Source organism: Sus scrofa, chromosome 11 (genome assembly GCF_000003025.6).
Source record: "Sus scrofa isolate TJ Tabasco breed Duroc chromosome 11, Sscrofa11.1, whole genome shotgun sequence".
Taxonomy (NCBI): domain Eukaryota; kingdom Metazoa; phylum Chordata; class Mammalia; order Artiodactyla; family Suidae; genus Sus; species Sus scrofa.
In genome coordinates, this window is record NC_010453.5 from 8,688,795 (window position 1) to 8,713,944 (window position 25,150).

General features: G+C 45.6%; 1 protein-coding gene across 1 annotated transcript in view; it reads left to right on the forward strand.

Moving 5' to 3' along the window:
• Positions 1 to 25,150, forward strand: part of FRY (FRY microtubule binding protein) — a 246,576-nt gene that overhangs the window by 170,281 nt on the left and 51,145 nt on the right. The window contains 8 exon segments of the mRNA XM_021065177.1: positions 601 to 691; positions 7,308 to 7,390; positions 13,610 to 13,760; positions 14,858 to 14,961; positions 15,732 to 15,917; positions 18,825 to 19,023; positions 20,460 to 20,581; positions 23,903 to 24,090. Coding sequence (XP_020920836.1) covers positions 601 to 691; positions 7,308 to 7,390; positions 13,610 to 13,760; positions 14,858 to 14,961; positions 15,732 to 15,917; positions 18,825 to 19,023; positions 20,460 to 20,581; positions 23,903 to 24,090 — 1,124 coding nt within the window.

Consider the following 25,150-nt stretch of genomic DNA (forward strand, 5'->3'; position numbering starts at 1 on the left):
CCCAGTATTATCACTTGCAATCAATCAGCCTGTCAGCAACATGTTAGGAGATGCATACCACCCCCCTCAAATTCCTTGGAGCCGCCCTCCCTTTGATGTACCTACCACTGTAACTGCCTTCAGAGCCCCCCCCCGCCCCCCCCCGACTGGTCTCATGCCCTCCGTGCCCCACGTGCAGAGCCAGGTTCTCCAGAGAAGCAGATAGAGATGAGATGCTCTAGGCACCTGGAACTGCTTCACTAACACTCGTTCAATGACTCCTGGACCCAGAAATGCTAAAGCAGCTACCAGCAGGGCTGGCCACTACAAATAAGCCTGTTACCTAAGTAGCCAGGAAAAACAGGTTTCAAGAATGTCCGTAGCCTCGCTTTATGAGAGAGCTCAGGAATTTGGCTGGACCGTAGCAGATGTCTAGGTGTCTCCGTTTCGCTGGTGTGGGCTTGGAAGCTTGTTTAGAATGCCTGAGATTGTGCAGAAGGTGTAAGGAATCTCTCAGACACGAGGTTTTCACAGGAAACCCTTTCCTGGAATTACTGGAGACACACACTTGACCCTGTGGCCTGCTTTTCTCTAAGCGTTGTTCTTTCATTCCGTCTGCAGGGACAACCTCCAGCAGCAACACAGTGGTTGCCGGCCAGGACAGTTTCCCAGATGCTGAGGAGAACAAGATATTGAAAGAATCTGATGAGAGGTTGGTGCATACATTTGGCTTCATATCCGGTTTAACTTCCAGCAGTAGTCTATCAAAACATGAATCAAATTTGGGGGGTTTCATAAATCACACACACATACACTGACTTTCAAACTCCGCTCTGTATATCCCTAAAGATATGATTTCTTCCTGAGCAAAGCCAGGGGAGAGAAAGATTAAGAGGAATGTTGTTCTGGTAGCTGGAGCCCATTTCCCCCAGGGCTTAAGAAAAGCCACAAGGTGTCCTGCTAATGGACACAGACCATCTGGAGTTAGAGGGAATTTCCATGTGACATTTTCAACTCTGGTTCTTAGAGGTAGAGTCCTTATCTTGAGATGAACTCTATGAAACATCGCCATTCTTCTTTCATCGTTACTCTGGCTTCTTGCTTAAGCAAGAACACTGTCCAAAAAATGTCTCAATCTGCTTCCCATTAGCTCTTTAATGATACTATTTCTCTTGTTCATATTTCTGCCTTCTCATCACCTAGGAACTACTCATGAGTAAGCTCAGTCTGGGTCACTGTTTCCTGCGGTTGTTTGGGAAGAGCAGAGAGACAAACCAAAAGAGCTGAACAGGACTCAAATTTAAAAATAAAAATTATAGAGTTCCCATCATGGCTCAGTGGTTAACCAATCTGACTGAGAACCATGAGGTTGTGGGTTCGATCCCTGGCCTCGCTCAGTGGGTTAAGGATCTGGCGTTGCCGTGAGCTGTAGTGTGGGTCAAAGATGCGGCTCAGATCCCACTTTGCTGTGGCTGTGCCTGTGGCCAGCGGATACAGCTCTGATTGGACCCCTAGCCTGGGAAGCTCCATATGCCACTGGAGCAGCCCAAGAAATGGCAAAAAAAAAGAAGACAAAAAAAATTAAAAAAATAAAAAATGGTGTGAGCCACACGGGAAGTCCAAAAAATAAAAATAAAAATTAGGATGATTGAAAACTTCATGGTGTTGAAAATTCCTTCAGCTGAGTGTTTTCTAGTGAAAAGTAACAGGGAACTCTTTCACTTAATTAATTACAAGGGGAGTTCCTATCACAGTGCAGTGGAAACGAATCCAACTAGAAACCATAAGATTGTGGGTTCGATCCCTGGCCTCACTCAGTGGGTTAAGGATCCGGCATTGCTGTGAGCTTCGGTGTAGGTTGCAGACGTGGCTCAGATCTGATGTTGCTGTGGCTGTGGCATAGGCCGACAGCTGTAGCTCCAGTTCGACCCCTAGCCTGGGAACCTCCATATGCCAAGGGTGTGGCCCTAAAAAGCAAAAAAAAAAAAAAAAAAAAAAAGTTAATTACAAGGATGAGTACTCATGAATTCATACTGGAGAAAATTTAGTGTATCAAATAATGAAAATAATTCATTTAGCCTAAAAAAATCCCTGGATGCTTTGTGACTGTCCTTGGGATTTCATCCTGTGACACCAGAATATACCAGGGGCTACAGGTGGAAGATGATCTGATCTAAGGCTGGAGTTCTGCACGTTCATTCTCTAATTTAGCCTCTTACCAAATTCTCAGCACATTCATTATTGGGTTGCTGCACTGCCTTTAGGCAGATGCTCACCCATATAAGCTTGCCTTCAGATAAGAAAACTAATTCAGAGTTCCCATTGTGTCTCAGCAGTAATGAACCTGACCAGTATCATGAGGATGTGGGTTCAATCCCTGGCCTCGCTCCGTGGGTTAAGGATCTGGCACTGCCGTGAGCTGTGGTGTAGGTCACAGACATGGCTCAGATCCCGCATTGCTGTGGCTTTGGTGTAGGCCAGCAGCTGCAGCTCCAGTTTGACCCCTAGCCTGGGAATTTCTATTGCCCCCAAAAAATTGATATTGCAGCCCTAAAAAAAACCCTAATTCAGTAGATCATGAGTTATAGACTTTTTCCTTTATAGTTCTCTGTTAAAGGTCTTTCTCAGAAATGGATGGAGGTTATCATACTCCATACATCAGTGGCAGAGTACAAGATTGTTAGTTAACGTGTTATTTTTAATCTCTGTTTGCCAGTACCTTCTTTGGGCTATTCCCTCATGATAAAAAATAATAATAATAATAATAATAATAATCATATATTTTTCTAAAGATATTTCTACTTTCTGGTGGGAATGTAACATTCTTTACCATTTATTGCGTAGTCTGAATTTTTCATCGTAATTACATTAAGGTGGAAAGGTGATATGTTTCTATATATATTAACATCTCATCACAAAGACCCCTTTAGGACCAGAAGTTCTGAGTGTCCTGCCTAAATGTTTCATCGTGGTCTTTCAAATGAAGAAGCCACTTACCACTATTACATTATGACCAGAAAACAGCTATGAGAGAGCGTTTCTTGTTTATCTCTTGCTTTCCTGCTCCGTCACCGCATCTCTGTTGGCCATTGGAAAGCCTGATGCAGTGATCTCCCCACATTTTTACATATTCATACACATATAATTCATTCATATCGACTGTATCTATTTAATCTACCCAGAGACACATTAATTGATCACATACATCCCTGTATGATTGTACCTATACTAATATTCTACGCCAAAGGGTCGTCCTGTCCCACTGACCCTGTATTCCACTGACACTCTTTCCCTAACATAGTCTCTTATTTCTTTGAAAGTAGACTGTGCCCTCAGCCTGTAGTACCTTTTTTCTCTGCAGTCTGCTCATCATCCATCTCCCCTGTGGATCCTGCCATGTTGATTTATAGGGACCTGTACACGTGCTTGTGCTTTAACCCATAGACTTCCATTATTAGAAAACAGATTCTATAACTCTCATACCTATTTCTATCCTCAGTATTAGCCTACAAGGCTACACAAAGTATCATTTTTAAAATGTTTCTTCAGTATGTGAATGACAGAGAAACATCACAGCCCCAGAGGTGCATAAGCTGTCCAAACACCATCCAGCCCCACCCCCCTTGCTAACCTCATTACAAAGGCAGTTATTTATTCTTCCCTTTACAATCCTTCTAGACAGAGTGTACAGAGATAATATTGGTCAGAAATACTGACACAATTCCTGGGGGTGCTGGTCACTAGAATACAGTATTGGGCTCCAGGGGGCGCCCTGGAGTTGTGCAAAGCGGCAGCCCTGATGCCATATTCTTCACAACTCCTTAAGGGGTCTTTGATGTAACTCAAAAATATTTAATAATACCATACCTACTGACAATTCAGATAGCTTATCGTAAAAGAACCATTAAAACCAGGGTAAAACAGCAAGAGTCAAACTAGAAGGAAAGTAAGATAACTAGGCCAAAAGTCCTAAGGAAAACTCCTAAAAGTTAATATTAACCTAACTCTGAGTTCCTCAACAAAGTAAAAAAAGAAAAACAGAGCAAATTTTGTAATTTTCAGTATGTCAAAAGACCAAACAAAAATGATTCATCAGAAGCTGCTTAAAAAGTATCCCTAAGCTCTAAGAAGTATTTATCATGTCATTTTTCTAAAATGAAACAATAAAGGGAACATATATTTTAATTAAAATAGCAATTTATGGAGTTCCCATTGTGGCTCAGTGGTTAGCGAATCTGACTAGGAACCATGAGGTTGCAGGTTCGATCCCTGGCCTCGCTCAGTGGGTTAAGGATCCAGCGTTGCCGTGAGCTGTGGTGCAGGTTGCAGACAAGGCTTGGATCCCGAGTTGCTGTGGCTCTGGCGTAGGCTGGCGGCTACAGCTCTGATTGGACCCCTAGCCTGGGAACCTCCATATGCCACAGAAGCAGCCCAAGAAATGGCAAAAAGACCAAAAAAAATAAAAAACAAAAATTAAAATAAAACAGCATTTGTAAAATATGCAGAAACCAACCCTTTAAGTATTTTAGTACATCAAGCCTTATTAAAGCCCATCTTACTATATTTGTAGCTCCATGAAAAGATTTTTGGTAGGGAACTAAAAGTAAAAAACCTCAACTATGTAAGTTTCAGGTAATCTGTGTTGATATTGGGGTAGAGATTAATAAGCTACAGAAAGTTACCTGAGTATTAATTTGAGCAAAAGCAGCAAGAAAAAACTTTCGGCAACACTGCCCGCTTCTAGTTTTTCTCTGAGCAGAGCTATTTTATGGTACATATCTAAGACATGTACTTTCATAAGACTAGTCAGTCTGTTTAAGGCCTTGAAATTCCTCTATGACCTGGACCCCACGTTAGTTTCTTCAACCCAGGAAAGCAAAGGAACATGACAGATTTTACTCCTGGGAGTCGGTTTTTACTTCTCCCGGTTGCCAAGGGTACACTTGACTGTACAGTGGTTTCTATCGTCTCCAGAATAAGGAGGGGAGCCTGGAAGAGACTTGCTCTTCCCCCTCACCTCGGCCTCATAAACTCCTCCCAGCAATCCTTCAGATCTATCTCAAAAGGAAAAGAAAGAATTGTCACCCATTCTGCAAGCCTTCCCTGCCTGGCTTGCCCGAGCACGATTGTAAAACCGACCTGGATCACAATTCTTGAGCAGCAAGAAGGGCCGTCCAGCTCCCCGTCCCATGGAAATCTCCAGATGTGGAGTTCTTGCATCACCCTGTTTTGGTTCCTTGCTGAATCATGTCTGGGCTCCGCATATGCTGTTTCTAGCTTTGCATTTATCAGCATAAACATGATTGAAGAACTTCGTTAGAAGGTCGTAGGTTTGTCGCTTTTCCAATTTCATACGTACCCGTCTGATGCAGACAATCACGTGGCCCGATGTGTATGAAACTAAGCAGATGTCCTGCAGCTTCTGTTTGCTGGATCCACAAAGTAATAGCCCCAGAGATATGAGAATGAAGACTGTTTGAAATATAAAGTTACTGGGGGGAGCGATAGCTTGTCAGGATCAAAAGAAAAAAGAAAAAAAACTGCTCTAAATACCTGCAGAGTGAATAAAACCAAAGGCGTTCTGGTCTTGCTGGTCATTAGAGGCCGTTCACGTGTGTACTCAGCAAAGCCAAACCACTGTCGCAGTGTTTGGAGGTTTTACACCTGGGACAAGGGAGCATCTTCACGGTACCTCCAGTGCTCTTTCCTGGGAGAGAACCGCGGGAGCCCTGCATTGTCTGATGTTCCAGAGGAAGCAAGAGTTGATCTGGAATCAGGCAGGACACACAGTCATGTAGGAGCACACACGACTTTGGCTTGACTTCTCCAGCTATTTCTAGATGACTTGAGTTCTTTGCTTTGGCTCTGTGTGTGTGTGTGTGTGTGTGTGTGTGTGTGTGTGTGTGTATGTGTGCATGTGTGTGTGTGTGTGTGTGTGTGTGTTAGATAAACGCTGCTCTCTATCTTTTTATATAAAGGACAAGTGTTTTTCTATTTCACTTCACCCATACTTCCCCTCAGTTATACCCTTGCCTGACCTTCCAGCTCTTTGATCAGTCCGGTGCCCTGAAAAGGCAAAGGCATTCTAGAAATTCAAGGCAGAAGCATAGTAATGAATACCTCATAGTTGGATGGCGTCTCGCAGTTTGGGGAACATTCTTGCATCATGTCTTTTGATTCTCACAACATACCCAACAAAGAAATGGTGAAATGTTATTATTACTCCTTTTTGGCAAGTGTGGAAGGGGAAGGACTGGGCCAGGGTCACATGAGTGAGAGCTCAGCCTGGGGGCGCGCCTCCCCCTGCTCAGAGGCAGCCTGGCAGTCCAAGCATCTCGGTGCTGCCACCTCCCTCGGGCTGACATAGGACAAGTTGTGTGGCCTCACTCAGTCTGTTCCCTTGTTTGCATAGTAATTATGCTTACCTCGAAGATGAGTGAGATTAAATGAGAGTATATGTGAAATTATTTTTATCTCAACCTTTTCTTATTATTATTATTATTATCATCATTATCATTACTTCTTAAGCCACCAGACAGACGATACAGAAAGAGTCCCTCTGGTTAAATCATTCATCAATACCTCTTTCAGGAAAACTTTAAAGCTGGCCAAGTCCAAAATGTGTTATGAAACTATTTTTTGTGTATATCTAATTTCTGTCTCCTTTCACTTGTTTGATTATTCAGCAGTTTTTTTCTGGACCACCTATCATATGCCGGGTTGCCATGTCAGTAAAGGGTTCATATTAGTCTGTATCATGCTCATTTTCTTTCCAAACAAATGTTATCATTTTCTAGTGTAATTCGAATATTAGCCTTAAAGATGTTTGTCTTTTCAGAGTTCCCAAAAAAATAAACAGCGGGGATGAACCCAACTAGTATCCATGAGGATGTGGGTTCGATTCCTGGCCTCCCTCCCTGGGTTAAGGATCCAGCATTGCTGTGAACTGTGGTGTAGGTCGCAGATGGAGCTTGGATCCTGCATTGCTGTAGCTGTGGCGAAGGCCAGCAGCTAAGGCTCTGATTCGACCCCTAGCCTGGGAACTTCCATATGCCATGAGTGAGGACCTAGAAAGATTTAAAAAAAAAAAAAAAAAAAAAAAAGTTTGTCTTTTCAAGGTTTGAACTTGTGCTCCTCAGCAAAAGTGACCACTGGCTCTCTCGAGGACAAAGGGAGTATTTCTTGTACACTTTCTCCAGTATTCTTTTAGGAAAAGCATCAGAACTAGCTGCCAAAAAATCAGCCCGGAAATAATAGTACGTGTTTTTGTGTCACAGCACATCCAGGCGTGTGTCAATATCTCATGCTAGCTGTTCTTGTATTTGAAGGTTTAGTAACGTCATCAGAGCCCACACCCGTCTGGAGTCGAGATACAGCAATAGCTCTGGAGGGTCATACGATGAGGATAAAAGTAAGTACCGGGAGGCTGTGGGGTTTCAGATGGAAGGCAGCTGGTTGGAGAAGGGCAAATACGTGTTATGATTATTCTTGTTCTAAGCACTGAAAAGGGGCCCATAAATATTACTGTGCCTCTGGGCACAGAGTCAGCCTCATAAATAAGGGGAAAAAGAAGCTAAGCAGTGGATGAATCAAAATTTTTAAACTTCAAGCTACTACCCAAACCCTCTTTTTGTATTCTTAGTCCTTTTTCTCTGTGATACGGTTGGAGAAAGGCTAGTAAGCACTTGTCCCATTAGAAGACAAATGTTGCCTATCTTGGGAATGGATTTAACCTTTACACTTTGTGAGTCAAATCACCCAGGATACATCTCTTTTCACACCGAATCTCTCAGTGGCATAGTCTCAGTAGCCCAGTGCAAACCTGTAGCTCCTGGTCTGGCAAGGTTTATCACAGGCGTTACATTGTACCTTGAGAAGTTGAGAAAACCAAAAAGGCCAGTGTGTGTTTAAGCCCTGGACAGGTTGTGTAGATAATGAGCAAATACAACGAGGTCTTACTATTCACAAATTGCAGAAATGCTAGAACCAAAGAACACGCCCCTTGACCCTTTGCTGTGCTACGGGAATTGGTAAACGAGCTGGTGGAACTTATCGAACTCTTTTGGTAGAAATCATAGTGGTTTTTGTTAGTTTCAGTTTGTAAGTCAGTGCATTGGGTTGGTGTCGTGGTTGTTTTGAATTGTTTTTGTTCTTATGGGAAATGTGCAGAGCAGGGCAAGAACTAAGTCGTTCTAATGACACCACAGTTCAGCTCTCCTTACTTTTACTTCTTCACACCTTGATAGGCAGTTCTCCACCATTCAGAAAACCAGTGGGAGTTCCCATTGTGGCTCAAAGCATTAAGAGCCCAGCTAGTATCCATGAGGATGTGGGTTTGAGCCCTGGCCTCGCTCAGGGGGGGTGAGAATCCGGCATTGTCACAAGCTGGGATGCAAGTGGCAGATGTGGCTCAGATCTGGTGTGGCTGTGATGTAGACCAGCAGCTGCAGCTCCGATTCGACCCCTAGCCTAGGAACCTCCCTATGCTGTGGGTGTGGCCCTAAAAAGAAAAAAAAGAACAAAAGATCAAAGTCTAAAATCCGTATATAATGGCTATACGCAGGTTAAGTTTGAGCTGTATCTTTTTCTAGAGCTGTCAGTATGAGGGTTTAAAAAAAAAAAAACAAAACTGTTTGCATTTTCCCTCGTGTCTGTGCCCCACCAAGGGACTGTACTATCCAAACACCAAACAAGTAACTCTCAGGAGCACAGACCATTCGTTCTAGGCAGGACCAGATTTTATTTATTCATTTATTTATTTATGTCTTTTTAGGGCCACACTCATGGTGTATGGAGGTTCCCAGGCTAGGGGTCTACTCGGAGCTATAGCTGCCAGCCTACACCACAGCCACAGCAACGCCAGATCTGAGCCGAGTCTGGAATGTAACATCACAGCCCACAGCAGTGGCAGATCCTTCATCCACTGAGCAAGGCCAGGGATCGAACCCACATCCTCATGGATACTAGTCGGGTTTGTTAACCGCTGAGCTATGATGGAAACCCCAGGACTAGATGTTATAGATGAAGGAAGTGGTACCTGAGAAATGGAGAGTTGTTGGTTCAAGAGGAGTCTCATTGCTGTGCAATGTTTGGTAACACAAAAATTGAGAACAGAAAAACTGAATCATGAAAAGACGAGGCAGTCAGATCCAGGCTCCCCCAGAATGTGACAGGCATGTTATAACAAAACGTAACACTCCGTGTCTATGGATCTTACATGTGGAATATTGTTGAACTTTAGCCAGTTGCTTCCTTCAAAGCCTCTCTCTTTGTTCTGGATTTAGGATTCTGAATTTGGTAGAAACACTGTAACAAAGTAAAAAATACTGTAACAAAGAATTATTAAAAAGAATTAAAAAGACAGCTGCAGTGTAAGTTGTAGCTCAAAACGAAGTCATTTTGAGAATACATCTTTGGAGCCCTCTGGTATTAAAATTTCACTTTCCTTTATATCTTGTGAAAGAGTGACTTTCAGAGGATAATTATAACAAAATGAGCTAATAATGATGTCGTTATGTAAACTCAGATCCCTGACTTCGGGGACAAAGAGGAAAAGTAATAGAGGTATGTATAATGGGAAAGAAAAACTATTGAGAATTCAAATAAGGTATAAAGAATAGTCTAGGAGTTCCCATCGTGGCGCAGTGGTTAACGAATCCGACTAGGAACCATGAGGTTGCAGGTTCGATCCCTGCCCTTGCTCAGTGGGTTAACGATCCGGCATTGCCGTGAGCTGTGGTGTAGGTTGCAGACGCGGCTTGGATCCCGAGTTGCTGTGGCTCTGGCATAGGCTGGTGGCTACAGCTCCGATTCAACCCCTAGCCTGGGAACCTCCATATGCCGTGGGAGCGGCCCAAGAGATAGCAACAACAACAACAACAACAACAACAAAAAGACAAAAAAAAAAAAAAAAAAAAGAATAGTCTTATCATCGTGGCCTCTATTTTAGCTAGAAATGTTTATAAATGTGCTATACCCAAATAAACAGAATTTGGGGTACAGAACTTGAATTTGACTGATTCATGTGTCAATAATATATATTCTTCACATGATTACTGATCTTAATCAGAGTCAGAGCTCACAGTACGTATGTAGTGTGGGTGCTGAGAGCTCAAATTTTAAATTACTCATTATAAGAGAAAATGAGGAGTTCCCGCTGTGGGTCAGTGGGTTAATGATCCAGCATCGTCTTTGTGGAAGCACAAGTCCGATCTCTGGCCCAGGGCAGTTCGTTAAGGATCCCACGTTGCCACAGCTGTGGCGGAGGTCGCAGTAGCGACTCTGATACAGTCCCTGGGCCTGGAACTTCCATATGCCAAGGATGTGGCTGAAAAAGAAAAGAAAGAGAGAGAGAGTGAAATCAAGCTATTCCAACAGATCATCACACAGAGTTCACAAAATATATGCTGAGATCCTTTTCCAGGCATCCAAGCGATAGAACTGGACTTTGGCTGCCTTGGATGAAGCAACTTGTCTAGCCGGGCATGAATCCCATCAGGATTTGGGGGACTGGGTGCCCCCTGATTTAGCCCTGAAAAAAAAAAATTTTTTTTTTTTTGGTCTTTTCTAGGGCTACACCCCAGGCATATGGAAATTCCCAGGCTAGGGGTCCAATCAGAGCTGTATCCGCTGGCCTACAGCACAGTCACAGCTACTCAGGTTCCGAGCTGCGTCTGCCACCCACACCACAGCTCACGGCAATGCCGGATCCTTAACCCACTGAGCAAGGCCAGGGATCCAACGCACAACCTCATGGTTCCTAGTTGGATTCGTTAACCACTGAGCCGTGACGGGAACTCCGAGCCCCCAAAAAATTTTAAAGCAGATGTTATAGTTCCAGCTACCCAATGATGGATACAGCCTATGCCACGAGAAAGGCAAAGGTCAGCAGACTCACTTCCAAAACCTTGCGGCCAGCCGTCTGGTTCATGCTAAGGAGAATCAGTTCCTCCCCGAAGGCCTGAGGGTATCAGCAGAGGTAGGACGAGCGAGAAACCTGGTGGCCCAGTGCTTCATAGTCTGCATTTATTCAAAAAGGATGGTGCGCAGCCTCTTCATTGTATTTTCTATTAAAAAAAAAAAATACCACCTCGAGTAAAATGGACAAACCAGCAGATTGAGGCCCACTCTACAAAGGAGCTTTCTACCAATTATATGTAAGCGCTTTTTTTTTTTTTCCCCAGAACTGCTTAAAAGATCTGGATTATGTTCCAGGGCCACATGCTAATGTGTGTAACCCACCGTAAGCATACAGCTCCTTCAGCTGGATAGCAGCTGAGCCGTGGTAGTTTAGGAATAACTGTAAGAAATCAGTTGTAGGTTATCTTCATCCCACTCGGCACATTTGTGCTAATTGAGTACATATCTGAGAACATCACTGAAGCAAAAAGTCACGTGTCTTTTCCTCCCAGAAACCCCTCAAGTTTCTTTTTCTTTTTCATTGTTCAATATTCTTCCATTTTTGCCCCTCTCTCAAGTTTTGTAAACTAGTTAGTTGGAAATGCATTTTGCAACAGACTCATTCAAGACGTTAATGTGCTGAGGGAGTTCCCGCCATGGCACAGTGAGTTAAGAATCTGACTGCAGTGGCTCACGTTGCTGTGGAGATGAGGGTTTGATCCATGGCCCAGCACAGTGGGTTAAAGAATCTGGCATTGCCACAACTGCAGTGTAAGTTATTGCTGTGGTTTAGATTCAATCCCTGGCCTGAGAACTTCCATATGCCATGGATACAGCTATAAAATTTAAAAATATATATTTTTTTAAGAAGTTGATTTGCTGACAGTGAGATATCCTGTAGGTGGTTTACTGAGTAGACTAAGATGAATGACTATGACACCTGCTTTAAATTTTTTCTGGGCTAAAGTTGTGGCCAGACTTCGGGACCTAAAGGACAGGGTTCTAGTTGTGCATTTGCTGGTGTGTTAGAGCCAACTGTCACGTTCTGAGGTGACTCCTGGACCCTCCCCTGAGCTCACATCACAGGAGGAGTGGGCTCTGCTTGCTTCTAGTCCCTTCTCTGTTGGAGCCTCAGTTTTCACAGCAGCAAAAGACCCCATCCACTAGCTTTGCTCCCTCCTGCCCTGGACCAGCAGCATCATATCAGCCACCTCACACCACCTTCAAAAGTGCAACCAAGGAAGGCTCTGTTTTGGAGAAATTGCCCAAAGGTGACATAACACATCCTTCCTCTTCACACCCTAAAACCTGCCCCAGGATTAAGCCGCGTGTCTGAAGCCGTGTACGTGGATCATAGCGTGTGGCCCCCAGTGTCACTGCTTATCTTGAAAGCCACTGGCCTATGTTGAGAGCATTACGAGAAATAACTCCATGAAACTTGTTGCTGTGCTTACTTAATTTGGTTGAGGAAGCTCATTAAGTCATTCCAAGAATATATATTGATGCCCTACCACGTGCCAGATACTATTGTAGAGACCCAGGAAACAGCATTGAACTGAAGAAAGTCCTGCTCTCGTGGAGCTGGTGTGGGGCAGTGGGGGAGGCCATCCGTGCTGGTGAACTGGGGGTCTGTGCCACGGAGGACACAGGAGAGGGGAGAAGGCTGAACAGGGCCTGGCATGGTCCCAGGACACAGGAAGGCCAGGGTGACGGGTGCAGTGAGCCAAGGGGACAGCAGAAGGAGATACGCCCAGAAACAGGAGGAAGATCTTGTCAAGGGGAGCCGCTGGCCAGTACGCAGAGAAGGGACTTCTTGGAGGAGCTCCTGGTTTCCGAGGGTGGCTCTGGCCACTCAGGGGAGAAATGACTCTGGAGGGACGAGGATGGAGGCAGGGAGACCATAGAGATGAGAGATGATGGGGGACTTAGCCTAGATGGCAGTGATGGAGGTGGTTAAAAGCGGTCCTCTCCTGGATTTGTTCAGAAGGAGAGTTCCCTGAATATGGCAGTGGTGACGATTTACTTGACCTCAGTGTCCCCTCTATAAAATAGGGATAGCCGTTACCTATCATTGGATTATTCATATGTGAAATGCGTAGACCAGTGCCTGGCATCGTATGAGTACTCTCTGTGTTACTTCTAATGTTGTTATTTTAATTATTAATGACTCTCATCCACCACCATCACTGTGACTAGATGATAGATGCGAGGAGTTCCCTGGTAGCCTAGCAGTTAAGGATCTGGTGGTGTCACTGCTGTGGCTCAGGTTCAAACCCTGGCCTCGGGAACTCCCGCGTGCCGTGAGCATGGCCAAAAAAAGGAAGAAGAAGTTGGATATGAGGGTAAGAGAGAAGTCAGGGAGGACCCCAAAGCTCCTGTCCTGAGTGAACTGGAGATGTGGAATTGCATTTTACCGAGATGGGGGAGAGTAGCAAAAAAGCGTGTTGTCGCACTGATGCGGATTCCCGTGATGCATGTTTTTCTCCTTGTGTATCTGTATTTTCCATTGCTCTATAATTGCTCTGTAAATTAGGTATCCAAGAAATTAAGGGATGAAAGGAACTTAATCAAGTAACTCCAACCCATTTGATCCCATAATTTCATACTCACCACATGGAATGGTTAGTTATTTTTACAAGCATAAATTTGTTTCTTTCTAAAAAGTCAAGTAGGAAAAACAAAAATCTTCTCTCCCCGAAAATAAAGCATGCTTGCCTTTCTCGCACGACAGATGACCCAATTTCTCCCTACACGGGCTGGCTGCTGACCATCACAGAGACCAAGCAGCCGCAGCCGCTACCCATGCCTTGTACTGGAGGATGCTGGGCGCCCCTGGTTGACTACCTCCCCGAGACCATCACGCCCCGGGGGCCACTCCACAGGTGAGCGTCTCGGACAGGTGGAGGGAAACGATCACTTAGCTTTGGCTGGCCTTTCCTTGTCATGAAAGGAGGGAAGGCTATTCCAGGTCAAATGAAATGATCTTTGAAATCAGTAGGAATATGACTGACCGAACTGCAGCTCTCAGCCTACGGGCAGAGTTTGGTCAAGTATTAGTCAGTGTGCAAAGCTGCCATGGAGCCCTTTGAATTTTTCCTACCTGTAGTCTTGGTATGGGTATTCGTTCTGTTATTCTTTTCCTTTCCTTTTCTTTTCTTTTTATGACAGCCACATCTGCAGCATATGGAATTTCCTGGGCCAGGGGGCGAATCAGAGCTGCAGCTGCAGGTTTGCACCACAGCCATGGCAGCAACGAATCCAAACTACATCTGCAACCTACACTGCAGCTTGCAGCAACGCCAGATCCTTGACCTACTAAGGCCAGGAATCGAACCCACATCCTCAGGGAGACAATGTTGGGTCCTCAACCTGCTGAGCCACAATAGGAGCTCCCCGTTATGCTTTTTAAGTTGTGAGCAGCTTGAAGAGAGAGCCCTTGTCCTCTATTTCTCTTTAAAAATTTTTTTATTAAAGTATAGTTGATGTCCAGTGTTGTGCTAAATTCTGTTGTATAGCAAAGTGACTTATACACAATATACGATCTTTTTAAAAAATATTCCTTTCCCTTATAGTTTATCCCAGGAGATTGGATATGGTTCCCTGTGCTATACAGTGGGACCTCCTTGCTTATCCGTTTTAAATGTAATAGTTTGCATCTACGACCCCCAGACACCCAGCCCGTCCCTCCCCTTCTCCCCACCCCTCGGCAACCACAAATAGATTCTCCTTGTCTGTACATTTCTCAGCTCTTCTTGCCCAGTGACTAGTAGATCTGCATTATGTGGATTCACTCAGCTGGTTTCTTCTCCTCGTAGAGCTCTGTGCCACGTCGGAAGTCCAGCTCCATCCCCCGGGAATAAGGGTCTTGCACACTGCTTCAGCAAGGCTTAAGAGTTGGATTTCATTGCGACTTAATGATCTACCAGTATATTTTCATCCTCCCCAGAAGCTGCATTAATGTCATCGTTTCGTTGATTAGGTGCAACATTGCAGTGATTTTTATGACCGAGATGGTGGTGGATCACAGCGTAAGAGAGGACTGGGCGCTTCATCTACCGTTACTTCTCCACGCTGTCTTCTTAGGTAAGACCGGAACGGAGCGGAACTCTAGCCAATAGGGCCAAACACCTTTGGCAGTAACCCACAGGGCTTTCCTTTTACGTGGTCACCCGTCCTTTCCTCGTTTCTGAAACATGGGGTCTCTTCTGTTGCTTACTGTCTTGTGGCATCTCTAAAATTTCCGTTGATCAGTCATTGTTCGAAATGGTCCTATGATTACGGTATAGAGCGGTACCCTGCTAATGGTATATCTATAAAGATATCCCAAAACAAGCTGGGCCTCTCTGCGAGTCTTTGGGTCAAGGAGGTAAATTTAAAGCCATGAGACACAGTCGATGCAGAGAGAGAAAAAAATCGCCCAGTGGGCCAACCACTGGGATTTTAAGATCTTTCATAGAGCAAACCCAAATGGAAAGAGGACCCAGCCAGGCAGGGAGACCCAGAAGTTCCGTTAGAGAGAGAAATAAAATTAGCATCTTCCAGTAACAGAGACGAGATCCCCTAACAGGGATGAGAGCATCTCAGGAAGGCGGAATGCTGAGCATGTCAGATGCCACGGATGGGTCAAGTCAAGGCCACACATCCGCATCTCATGAGAACATTTGACTTAAGAAAGAAAACATTTTATGTTTCCTAAGCCTGACTTCTTTATGTCAGTAATGCAAACAGTAACAAAGAAAACTAAACATTCTTTGAACGCGTGTTCCTCCCGGGTCCTTGGAATCCTGACCATTCCTGGAATGTAATGAGCTGCAGATTTGTTTACACTGAGAGATCCCACCGTTTTGTTCCAGGTTTGGACCATTACCGGCCTGAGGTCTTTGAACACAGCAAAAAATTGCTTCTTCACCTCTTGATTGCCCTCTCTTGCAACAGCAACTTCCAGGCCATTGCTTCTGTGCTCCTGCAGACTCGAGAGATGGGTGCAGCTAAGACTCTAACGGTTCAGCCAGCGTATCAACCTGAGTATCTCTACACAGGTAACAAAAGAAGGAGGGGCTGGGGTCCCGAGACAGAGTCAGGAACAGGAAACTACTCAGAGATGTCCCTGGAGCCCAGATTAGCTTCTCTGGTGCTGTTACCCCTCTCTCAATTCTCCAAGTGATAAAATAACAGCGCAATAAATAGGAGCCATTTCCCTTGACATGAACTGGCCTCTCAAATCCTTCTTCTCAAACAAACTTTTACATGATTGCGATCCCTGATTTGTTACCTATGTTCCTACTGCTGCACTGAAAATTAAAAGGTTCCATTGGCCAAGAGCACCCCCTGTGGGGAAGAAGGCAGAAAAGAGTGGCATCTCCACCCTGCAAGGGCAGGCATTGCCAAGGAGCCAGGTGTTTGACTCTGTACCTTCTAGTTCCCTGAAGGAGTCTATTAAGTGACTGACTTTTCTGGAGGGCACTATCAGTGGAAGTCTATGAAAAGTCATTGCCGTTTCGAAACCAGAAATGAGACCAGAAAGCACTAGCTGAGTCAAAGGCATTCCTGTGTTGTGTGCAGCACCTGCTGAAGACTTTCCCGGAAGGGCTGGCCAGCAGTTTTCATTTAGAACCAGAACATTGAAAATAGGAACTAAATATGAACTGACAGAGTTCCGGGGCTCCTTTCCCTTGCCGGATTATTCTGTGCATCACATCGGCCCTGCCCATGGCATCTCACGTCACCGTGAACTTCCTTCATTAAAGGAAGTACTTGTATTTTATTTATTTATTTATTTATTTTCGTCTTCTGTCTTTTCGGGACCACACCTGCAGCATAGGGAAGTTCCCAGGCTAGGGGTCGAATCGGAGCTGTAGCTGCTGGCCTACACCAGAGCCACAGCAGTGTGGGATCTGAGCCGTGTCTGCGACCTACACCACAGCTCATGGCAACGCCGGATCCTTAACCCACTGAGCAAGGCCAGGGATCGAACCCACAACCTCATGGTTCCTAGTCAGATTTGTTTCCACTGCTCCATGATGGGAACTCCAAAGGAAGTACTTTTAATTCACACTTGTACTCAGTCCTGTCTTGTCTCCTGACAGATGTTACATATTTTTTTGGAGAACAAATCTGAAATCATTAACTCTGAGATGTAAGGACCACTGACCTCAGTTTAAGCTCTTTAGTTTGAACCAAACTATGCTTAGTTGATAATCATCCATCCGTGGCCTCTTAGAGACACAAAGCTCTTCACTATAGATGCTTAATTAAGAGTCTCAAGATTCCGGCTGCTCTAACTCCCCTGGATAGGGGTGTGTTCCATTAAGCACATGGGCTTAAAATGAGAAAATTGCAGTCTCTGTTGTCTGTCTCGGAGTGCCTTGGTTTTGCTTTTCTGTGGCGCATATGAGTGTGTCCGAGTACATGATTTAGAGGGGGAATCTGCAAGACCAAACCAAGCACAGTATACCATAGGCAGGACGCACAATAGACAGCTAAAATGATTGAGTGTACAGTGCACTCGGCCTAAATGAATAAGAGCTCTGAGAAGTATTTAATTTTTAAAAACATTTGTTAAATAGTTATTGAATACTTAGTTTCAACTCTAGTCGCTTTAAATCCATACCAGAGTTCCCTTTGCGGCTCAGCGGGTTAGGAACACAACTAGTATCCATTGGAATGTGGGTTCAATCCCTGGGCTAGCTCAGTGGGTTAAGGATCCAGTGTTGCTGAGAGCTGTGGTACCAGTCACCGATGCAGCTCAGATCTGGCATTGCTATGGCTGTGGTGTAAGCCAGTAGCTGTAGCTCCAGTCGAGCCCTAGCCTGGGAACTTCCGTATGCCACAGGTCCGGCCCTAAAAAAAAAAGCCTGCATGATGAAAATTATTGTCTTTGTCTTAGTCTAATAGGAAACAAGGTACAGAGAAGTTATTTGACTCCTTGAGATTGCACCGTAAATGGCAGAGATAATATTCAATCCCAGGGCTCCTACCCCAATTTAATACATCTGTCGGACCATGTACTTTTTATGATGATCGAGTAGGAGAAAAGGAATGGCTGTGTGTATATCTTTGGAAACCCACAACCCACCCAGAGATGCTGAATGCTAACTATGGTATTTGCTTATATCATATTTCTTTGCCTACTTTAAGACATATTTTATTAAAATATGTTAATATACATACAATATTCACAATTTTGGACACATGTACTGAAAACACTCTACATAACTTACTCATCACCATTAGGGCTGGTATCCTCAAAATGGTATCATTTCACATATTTCAGTAGTCTATTACCTGGGAATAATTTATCAACAGCACAGTTAGGTGCAGACGTATACTGAGTAGAACTCTTCGTCAGCCTGTGCACACCTGCAGGCGCACACACTTTGTTTTCCAGAAAGGATCAATCAAGAGTTCCCATTGTGGTGCAATGGAAACGAACCCGACTAGTATCCATGAGGACGCAGCTTCAATCCCTGGCCTTACTCTGTGGGTTAAGGATCCGGCATTGCCGTGAGCTGTGGTATAGGTTACAGATGTGGCTTGAATCCTGTGTTGCTGTAGCTGTGGTATAGACCAGCAGCTGCAGCTCTGATTCGACCCCTAGCCTGGGAACTTCCATATGTCACTGGTGCAGTCCTAAAAAGCAGAAAAAGAGAGAGAGAGAGAAAGAAAGGAAGGAAGGAAGAAAGAAAGGAAGAAAGAGAAAGAATCAAAACACCAGAATAAAAAATAGCAGGTCACCCTCTATTACCAAATCCACTCTAGTTTACACAGCAGTGCAAGTGTTCCATAAGCAGGGAAAGAGTATCAGTCTCATTTACTCACAGCTGTAACCAAAATCAAGTGGCTTTTTTTCCCCAAAAATGTAAATAACTCCAGACTTCTGGATGCACACCTCCTGACCTCATTAAGTGCCCAGGCTGCACCTTCCACCTCACCTCGTCTCCCACCAGGTGGCTTTGACTTCCTGAGAGAGGACCAGTCATCACCAGTGCCAGACTCGGGGCTGAGCTCCAGCTCCACCTCCTCCAGCATCAGTCTGGGAGGCAGCAGTGGGAACCTCCCGCAAATGACGCAAGAGGTAGAGGATGTGGACGCAGCTGCTGAAACAGACGAGAAGGCAAACAAGCTCATTGAGTTTCTGACCACCAGGTAATGAGGGGACAGGAGATGGGCTGCTGTTTTCAGGTCCGTCTCTTGGAAAAGTGACATCACTTTAAAACCACAGATGGAAAAGTGAGGCTGGCCTTCTGGAAAGGTCTTTTCCATTCTCACTTGCATCTTCTGGCGTGTGTGTACAAAGCAGACACTGGTAGACCTTGTCTAAGATCCCGCTGACGTCCCAGTGGAGGGGGAAGGAGATTCATGCATAAGATTGTACAGCAGGTGGAGGCGGGAACAGTAGCTTCCTGAGACGAGCATGGCTTTCGTCATCTGTTAGAACTGCCAGCATCTGGAAGCTCCGAGACTTGGCAAAGAACATTGCTCTGGAAACCAAAGATATTAGCCACCAACGATCCAGTAGCAGCTGCACAGGGGACCACTATCTGCTCATCTCATCCAAAGAGTCATTTGTAAACAGAATGCAGAAATTAGAAACAATAGAATGCCATGATAGGAAAAGAATCAAACTGGTAATAAATCAAAATCAGGAAAAGCTTCGAGTGATCCTGTCTTTTTTCAGGTCTTTTGGTTCTTCTAAGGAATGACTGAGCTTAGAAGGCCTCCAAATCTCTAGCCCCCTGAGGTCCGACCTGTGTATAAACACCTGCTTACCTGTGACCTGGGGCACGCTGTGCTTCTTCAGTGACCTCAGTCCTGGAGGTCTAGTCTATTCGTGTATTTGTTAACGAGTACCTCATGGGATTTTTTCTTTCATCAACTGATGCACTAATTCATGCAAAAAAAAAAAATGAAAAGAGAGCGTTTTTTCCAGTGAATGATTTAGAACATTTCTGTGTAGCACTGAGCTCGTTCTCAGATGTAATGTACAGGAAGCTTAGGGAGGGGGCTGATGGCAGCTCAGAGACCTGACGGGTTTCTGGAGAGAAAGGTGCTGTCACTCCTCACTGCTGTCAATGTCATGTGCTGAGAAGGCTGTTCTCTGAAATTTTCACACCTGGATCCATCCCATTCTTACTGTAGGAAACCAAATAGACAAGAGAGACGGTATCTTCACTTTGCCACTACCGTATTTGGCACCCTAGTGGTGTGATCCTGATAAAAGCATTATCTCTGCAAATTCTAAAATGCATAAATTGAGTCTCCACCAAAATCTGTATTTTATTTAACAGTTATTTTTATTTAACATATGCGTACATAGCATCTGTTATGTGTTAAATAAACCCTGGCCTGGTAAAGGGAGAGATTTTAATTTTCTGAGTAAAACCTAAGAAAAAGTATGTCTCGTCAAGTCACTAGATCTTTTGAGAATATGCTTTTAAGCGTGGTAAGCCTGAAATTTACCACCAAATTAATCCGTAAAAATTTATACATGTCCATTACCCCTTTGGAGTTACACCTGTGTGTATGGTTTTGAAACACAAAATCATAGTTGCCTTGCTGACATTTTGTGTGTTTCATTGAAGGGCGTTTGGTCCACTTTGGTGCCATGAGGACATCACTCCCAAAAATCAGAATTCAAAGAGCGCCGAACAGCTCACTAATTTCCTACGTCATGTTGTATCCGTGTTTAAAGACTCCAAATCAGGTACAGGTACTTTTTCCTATTTCCTCCGATGCCACTTTGAGCATTTTTCTATAATGGAGCTCATTGTCCCCATGTCACTACACACTATGTATGTATTTGTGTGTGTATATAAATACGGCTTTATATGTGTGTGTGTGTGTGTGTGATGAGAAGAGAAGTTCTGCACTCGGCAGCAATAGCAGAGGAATAGTCACATTTTGCAGACATGCCTAACTGAATGTTAGTTACTGTCACATATACTTGTGTTTCGCTCTACGATGTAACTTCCCCAACATCTCCGTTCTCCTTGCTTCATACACCTCGCTAGAATTGAGCTGTACCTGTCTTCATTTTATTGAAAGAAGGCCCTGAGCAAGAAGTCTTTTTCATTGACTGTCATCAGACTCAAGTGTGACAAACCATCAGCCTTGCAAACTGGTTTTTTCTAAAAAAAGAATTTTGCGACAAAATGTTTTTGGCTTTTTTTTTTTTTTTCCAGCTGCACCCAAGGCACATGGAAGTTCCCAGGCTAGAGATCAAATCCAAGCCACGGCTGCAACCTATGCCACAGCTGAGGCAGCACCTGATACTTTTGTAACCCACTGGGATGGGCCAGGGATTGAACCCCTGATTCATCAGCCACCCAAACCACTGTGGAAACATTGCTGGATCCTTAACCCACTTCGCCACAGCAGGAACTCCCTGTTTCTGGCTTTTAAAGTATTTGCTGACAAGTCCTGTGCCGGGGACCACTCCATATTCTGAAAGCAGTCTGATTCTATTTAGATGAAGTACCATCACACTATTTAAGCCCTTAGCTGAATTCCATTCAGAGTCAGCTTGGCCTGGGCTGATACGTGCGTGAAATTTTAATTTGGTTCCTCAGCAAGATGCAGCAGCTATCTCTGCCTTTTTTTCACACAGCAGGCTGCCCCTAGTAAACACAGCTCACCTGCCTCCTGGCTGCTCTGGTCATTAGCACGTTGCACAGTTTGAAACATTCCAGATTAGCCACATCTCTTTTCATTATCAGAGGATTACTAAAAAATGAAAAATGTTGCTAACCTGAATTCGGAAAGTTGTTCCAGGAATAGGATTGCCCTTTTTCATTTTGAGTTTTCCCCTTTGGAATTTCTTTGGAATATTAAGGCTGCCTATATTGGTATGTCCCCCACTTGAAAGTCACTTCATAGCCTAAAGGAAGACATTCGTGATGCATGTGAGCCATGCATTTGTGTAAAGCTCTTGATTGTATGAAGATACTCAAAGATGAGAAAACATATGATTGCCTTATAACATATTCTCAGAGGGTGTTTCAGGCTGCTTAGAAGATGCTCATCTTTTCACCTCTTGCCCACGATGTTTTTTCCCACCACAATTTCCTTGTAAATTGCTGCTTTCTGCCTGTTTTCAGTGCGGCACAATAAGATGTGTTCCTGGGAACACTCATGTTAGTCGGGGTAGCATAGCTGCTATGACACATAACCCCCACAGCCCAGAGACCTAACACAATAGCTATTTCTGGATCACAAAACAGTTCAAGGTGGGTGTGCGGAAGGCCGTCTTCCACTGGCTGCTTCCCCAGGGTCGCCAGCCCCTTCCTTGCTGTGGCTCTGCCACCTGCTAGGCTAGGAGGTCCTGCTCAACCCTGGGTCGTCAGGCAGGTGGAGAAGGAGTGCGTGGAGGATTACTAGGAGGAGTGGCCTCGTGTGCGGGGTCCAGTGCTTCTTCCCACATCCCAGTGGCCAGAAGTCAGACATGGTTCACACCCAACTGCAAGGGGGGGGCTGGGAAATGGAGGTCCACTGTGTGGCAGAGAAGAGGAGGAGTTTTTCTTACCCTGCACCTGTTAAATAGCTTTTCCCAAAGGACATTGTCTTGGGCGCGCTGGGTTGGGGGGGGGTAGTTTCTCCGACCCTGCTGGTAGAGTTCTAGACATGTGATTTAAATACACTTTTGTTCAGTGCTGGGGACCTAACCCCCACATATAAAATGGCTTCGATAGGAAAATATGTTTTGAAAAGCAAAATAAAGATGAGAAAATCTATTTTGAAACATGGTCCATTCATACAGAGTGAACTGCCTTATGGGTTAAGTCCTATAGTTCCCACCCTGAATGTGGCTGAGTCCATTTTCCAGGCCGGCAGGTTTATCCAGCAGGAACATTTTCTCATACCATCCACGAACACGGCCTTGAGCTCCAACAGCCAAGCGGCCGCTGAGAACAAAAACACTGCAGTATCCCCCTGGTCCCCTTCCGTGGGAAAACCAGAGGTGCCCCAGAGCCCTTCTGTCCTGGAGACAGCCCACGTGGCTGTTGTCAGCGTGTCCTCTGACTCTCGCAGCCTGGCTTTCTCCTGGTAAAAACGCACAGCAAGTGGGCGGTTTAATGGCCCAGAATCCAATCTGGACTCTCCCTTAGGTTTTTGGGGTTTTTTTTTTGCAGTTTCTTGGGCCGCTCCTTCGGCATATGGATGTTCCCAGGCTAGGGGTCTGATCGGAGCTGTAGCCACCAGCCTACCCCAGAGCCACAGCAACTCAGGATCCGAGCCGAGTCTGCGACCTACACCACAGCTCACGGCAACGCTGGATCCTTAACCCACTGAGTGAGGCCAGGGATTGAACCCGCAACCTCATGGTTCCTAGTCGGATTCATTAATCACTGCGCCACGACGGGAACTCCTCCCTTAGGTTTTTGTTTCCATCTGATCAAACGGTTTTCTCACGGCTGAGATTACCTTCATGCTGTTGGAAGAACACATATTCAGGCCAGAGTTGAAGGGGTGCCCGCCGCCTGCGCGGTGCCTGCATCTCCACAGCTGTGTGTTCATGGACCATTCCAGCTGTGCTGACCGCTGGCCAGATCCCCTAGCCGCTTTCCTCTGTGTACACGGGTCCTCCAAAACACTGTTTGTAACAAATTCCCTCGTGCACACAGGAGAGGGACTGTGCTATGTCAAAAGCAGGGCAGTAGAACAGTGTCACAGCGGCGCACGGAGACGAATAACACATCCGCGAGCGCGTGTGTCAGGCACTGCACTCGCAATTGTCAAGTTGTTGGGTTTTTCCCCTCGACTCTCTGGAGGTAGATGCCGTTGTGCACAGGTCCAGACAAGCAAACACGTTCATGAGAATTCGTTTCTTTCCCAGCGTCCCAACCCCCGACCCCCAAACCAGGACCCCCTGGCTCCAAAGCTGCACCACGGCCGCCTTGGCTGTTTATTTTAACGCGGTTGCTTTTGAAGCCAGTGGCCACCCGCGGTGGGCGCGTGCAGCCAGCCCGTCGCGCCCCGGGGGCGCGTTCCCGAGGGGAGGCTCACCCGCTCTCGGCCCCGTGCCTAGGTTTCCACCTGGAGCAGCACCTGAGTGAGGTGGCGCTGCAGACGGCGCTCGCCAGCTCTTCCCGGCACTACGCCGGCCGGTCCTTCCAGATATTCCGCGCCCTCAAACAGCCCCTGTCCGCACACGCCCTGTCGGACCTCCTGTCCAGGCTGGTGGAGGTGATCGGCGAACACGGCGACGAGATCCAGGTACGGAAGGGCAGCCCGCGCACGGCTCCTAACCTCAGCTCCAAGATGGGGGGTAACCCTTTCTTGGAACCTTTCTTCTTCTCGCCAGTTACCCCGGCCATTTGGACCTGTATGGTTTATTTCAGGTTTTTAAATCTTTTAAATCTTTTAAAATGTCAAATCTTTGAACATTTAAAAAGATTTTAAAATTCTAGTGGTTGACCTCATCACTCCAAGGAGCCCTGTTCTAGAAATTCGGTGGACAGTTCTATTGAGCCAACCACAGATATCCGTTGGTGACTCGGTCTTCCTTTTTTTTCTTCTGCCCTCACGCCCTCTCTCCCTTCCCTCCCTTCTCTCTTTCTTTCTTGTTGTTGGTGATTTTATTTCGCAGGAACTGGGGGAGGTGTTAGTCTTCTTACTGCCAACCCAGGATGCAGTCGTGTGGTCTCCCTGCCCAGAGAAGGGAAGGGATCTCCGCTGTATCCACAGAAAGCAGCAGCTGTGTCTGCATGGTTAGCCTTCCGTAAACTGAGAAAAGCTAGAGAAATAATGGAGAAGACTAGACTGGGGACCCCAGAGCTGGAGCAGCTGGGCATGTGGAAAGCCAGGGGCGTTACAAGCTCTGTTGCTTGGGCCAGTCCCTTCTTTGCCATCAAAAATATTTCTGCATCACCAGGGGCCTGCAGGCCCATAGACTTTAGCTGCTTTTCCTCCTCCTGGCCACTAAAAGGACACTTTAAAATGCCCCTGGGGAGCTCCCTTGTGGCTCAGTGGATTAAGGACCTAGTGTTGTCACTCCAGCGGTTCAGGTTGCTCTTTGGCATGGGTTCGATCCCTGGCCCAGGAACTTCCACAGGTCATGGGTATAGCCAAAAAAATAAAACACACCCCCAAAACACCCCTGAGACACAGCCCTTCTCACACTTCATCTCTCAATCTCTGGCTTCCAGACATTGCCCTTCTGTATTTCAGATGCCCACTGTCCCCCTCAGCAAAGGGCCATGCGTGCCCCCTGCCCCTGCCATAGCCTTGCCCCCCTCCCTGATGGATTTCCAACGAGATTGGCCTGTTGAAGACC